Source organism: Monoraphidium neglectum (assembly GCF_000611645.1).
Source record: "Monoraphidium neglectum strain SAG 48.87 unplaced genomic scaffold scaffold05319, whole genome shotgun sequence".
Classification (NCBI taxonomy): Eukaryota; Viridiplantae; Chlorophyta; class Chlorophyceae; order Sphaeropleales; family Selenastraceae; genus Monoraphidium; species Monoraphidium neglectum.
In genome coordinates, this window is record NW_014008311.1 from 1 (window position 1) to 3,330 (window position 3,330).

Here is a 3,330-nt window from a genome sequence, read left to right on the forward strand (position 1 = left end):
TCTCTGTATCATCCCTGGGCTGCGTCGGACCGACCGGCGGTGGCCGTGCTGTTTCGGGCACGGCTGGGTGGTGGTGCGCAGTGACGACCTGACGGGGTCAACGCGTGCAAGGTTTGCAGTGCTGCTTTGATGTAAGCGCAGAGCGCGCGCTCGGCTGCGGGGGCGCGCCCGCCGGCGCCGCACAGCACGGGCCCAGGCACGCACGTCGAGCACCTCTGATGCGCACCTCCCTGCGCTGCGCCTGCTTCGCGTCCGCCGCCGCGCGGTCCCTCCGCGACAGAGGCAGGTAGGGCACGCCCTCGTAGATCATCTGAGGGCAGGGCACAGGCACAGCATTGCTGAGAGAATGGGTCCCTCCGCACAGGCGACTGCCGGTCAAACCGCGGGCAAGGGCGCCACAGCACCGCGCCCCGCTTGGCGCCTCCCGCGGCGCCGCCGTCTGCCGGCCGCCTGCCTCGCCGCAGCGCCGGCCGGCTCGAGCGCGCGGGCCGGGCGTGGCGCTTGGCACGCCCAATCCCGCCCTGGGGCCGCCCGCCTTGCGCCTGCCTGCCGGGGCGTGCGGATCGGAGCTCCCCAGCAGGGGGGTCCCCTCAAACCGCTTGCTACTGCATCAACCCTCACGACGACGAGCAATCCACCCCTAGATCCCAGCACCACATGGGTCGGCCCCGGCCCCTTGATCCCCATGCATGTAACTGTGACTGCGTGTATCAATGCATGCGCGGAGTGTATCAAGGAGGCGCCCCCCCACCTTATTGAAGTCAAACCCCTGTGAGGCCAGGAACGCCAGGCTGGACGCCTGGCAGACGAACCGCGGGTCAAACTCGCCGCGGGGCGTGGGGAACGCATAAAAGTTGAACGTCCGCGCCTCGTAGCTGCCGCCGCCGCTGCCGTCGGGGCGCCAGACAAACGCGGAGACGCCGAGCTGGCAGACGAGAAACTGCTGGGCAGCTGCCACGGTGCGCTCGTGGCGGTCAAACACGTCGTCCAGCAGCTTGTCCTCCTGGCCGTCCAGCGTGAGGCCGGTCATCTCGCAGTCAAACGCAAAAAACTGGCAGGCCGACAGCGCGGCTCGAACCTGGGCCAGGGCCTCTGGGAAATTGGCGCGCGTCACCTGCAGCGTGGTGCTGCCGGTGGCCACGGCGGCGGCGGGACCGGCGGCGACGGCGCCGCTGGTGGTGGTGGCTGGGTCGGTGGCCGCGGCAGATGTGGACGCCGCGTGGCGGGTGCCGCGAATGGCAGGGCGAGGCAGCGGCGACAGCGACGCAAGCGGCGCGGCGGGTGCCGCCGCCGCGGGGCGGCAGGCACGGGTGGCCTGGCTGCGGCTGGGGGCGGCTGCCATGCGCATCATTGGGAGCCGTCCCGCCGCTACACGAGTTTTCAATGCAACTGGGGAGGAGAGCATTGTTTTTGCGGCACCACGCATCTGTACACGAGCAAGCCTCCCGTGCAGATCTATAATATAACGTATCAGGCAACCAATCCGGTCATTTTAGTCAATGGACGTGTTTGCACACAGATCGAGAAACTTTGTGCTCGTGTGCGCGCTGTTGTGTGTGACCTGTAAACCAGAAAGGACGCGACAAGTTCAATTAAGGACTTGCTATACAGTAGTATCAGCTTGTTGCTTGCCGGCATGTTTGCAAGAGTCGGTGTCACCCAGGCAACGGCGGTGTCACCAAGCACGACTGCTGCGGACGGCGCTGTTCACAGAATGTGGCAATCAAGACGGATGTACATCCCATGAGAGCTTTCAAAAGTGACATTTCCTGAATTAAATAGTGGCAGAGGCCCTCGAATCGCATCGGCCTGGGTGCTTTGACTGTTGTCGAGTGCTTTGACTGGTCCACGGGTCCCTGTCAAGGGCATGCAGCAACTGCTGAGCCGTCCGCTCGGGATGCCATGTAATGTTAAATCGTAGTTCCACAATGTCATGTCACTTGCACGGAAAGTCGGTGCCGTAATGTGCTGCAGCGAGGCAGTAGCCCTACCTTCCGTTCAGGGGGGCCGTGCCCCAGGGGCCATGCGCAACTGCGACACGCGCCGCCCGCGCGGCTGGGGCGACAGCCCGGTCACTCACCCAGCTCGCTTGAAAGAGGAACTTGACTGCGAAAGGCTAGATGCTGACCTTGCTATCCAACGCGGCCGCGCTTGCGCGCAACGGCATGTTGCTGATGTGGCATTGGTTTCGCCAGAAGCCCAGACCCACGCCAAGTCTGTCAGCTGGGATAGGCGGCCCAGCATCCGTGGCGCCAAGCAAGGCGGCGGGGTGTAAGAAACCTCGACCCTGCCGCAGCCCTCTCGCGGCGTGCTGCTATGTTGCCCGTGATCCGCCAGTCGTGATGAATGTTACATTTAAGCCGCGGGCGCAGGGCATGTTGCAGCGCTGGCTGTAGGTGGCTTTGTGTGAGTACGTGCAGGAAAGAAACAAGGGCATGCATCGGCAAAAGCATGGGGTTGGCTTGGGTGGGACGCATGGGCTCCAAGGAGCGAGGAAGGGTGAGCGAGAGTGTGTGTGGGACGGCACCGCAGCAAGGGCGGCAGCAGTTGTTTGGGTTCCAGGACCCCAGCCGGCAACCAGACGGCCAGCAAGCGGGCACAAGCAAGGCAAGTGGGCCGGAAGGCGGAGAGCCAATTCGGATGTTTCTCCCTCTCGTCAAGAACGCGGCGTCATTTCTTGGAGAAGAGCTTGTTCCTGAGGTTGCTGGCCTTCTTCTGCTTCTCCTTGCGCTGCTGCTGCTCCCGCTGCTGCTGCTCCCGCGCCTGCTGCTGCATCTGGCGCGCCGCGCCCCCGCCCGCCGCCCCCACCGCGTCGTCGCCGGCCCCGCTGGCGCGCCGGGCGCCGCCATAGCCGCCCCCGCCCATGCCGGCCGCCCCCGCGCCGCCGCCCACGCCGCCCGCGCCCCCGGCCGCGTCCAGCGCGGCCAGGCTGCTGATGCTGCGCCCCTCCGTCTCCCCCTGCCCCTCCGTGGCGCAGGCCTCGACCAGCTCCCCCGGCGCCACAAACGCGCGGACGTGCACCTCGAACCCGGGCGGCAGCTCCTCCGCCGCGAGCGGTCGCAGCTGCTGCGGCGGCGGCGCCGGCGCCAGCCAGCCGGGGCCGCCGCCGGGCGCGCCCGCGCCTGCGCCGGCCTGCTGCGCGTGCAGCGCGCGGAGCCCCTCTTCGAGCTGATCGAGCAGCAGCTCAGCCGCGCCCGGCGCGCCCAGCGGCGCCTCGTCGTCGTGGCGCCGCAGGCGGTCCCGCAAGTAGGCCGCCAGGAAGGGAAGGTCGGCCAGCTCCCAGTCGCTCAGCTTGGCGGGCGCCGGGGGCAGCATCGCGCCCGCGGCGGC

The 3,330-nt window shown here is 67.5% G+C and overlaps 2 protein-coding genes across 2 annotated transcripts; both read right to left on the reverse strand.

The window, feature by feature from the left end:
• Window positions 1-213: 213 nt before the first annotated feature.
• On the reverse strand, window positions 214-1,348 carry MNEG_15431 (Poly(A)-specific ribonuclease PARN; the record flags this gene model as incomplete). Its single annotated transcript, XM_014036097.1, has 3 exons — window positions 214-310; window positions 363-542; window positions 752-1,348. Coding segments are annotated over 3 exons (874 nt in total), but the record flags the coding sequence as incomplete, so codon positions are not given.
• A 1,322-nt stretch (window positions 1,349-2,670) lies between these two features.
• Window positions 2,671-3,315, reverse strand: MNEG_15432 (hypothetical protein; the record flags this gene model as incomplete). Its single annotated transcript, XM_014036098.1, has 1 exon — window positions 2,671-3,315. One exon carries the CDS (start codon window positions 3,313-3,315, stop codon window positions 2,671-2,673), a length of 645 nt encoding a protein of 214 aa, XP_013891552.1.
• Window positions 3,316-3,330: the final 15 nt, after the last annotated feature.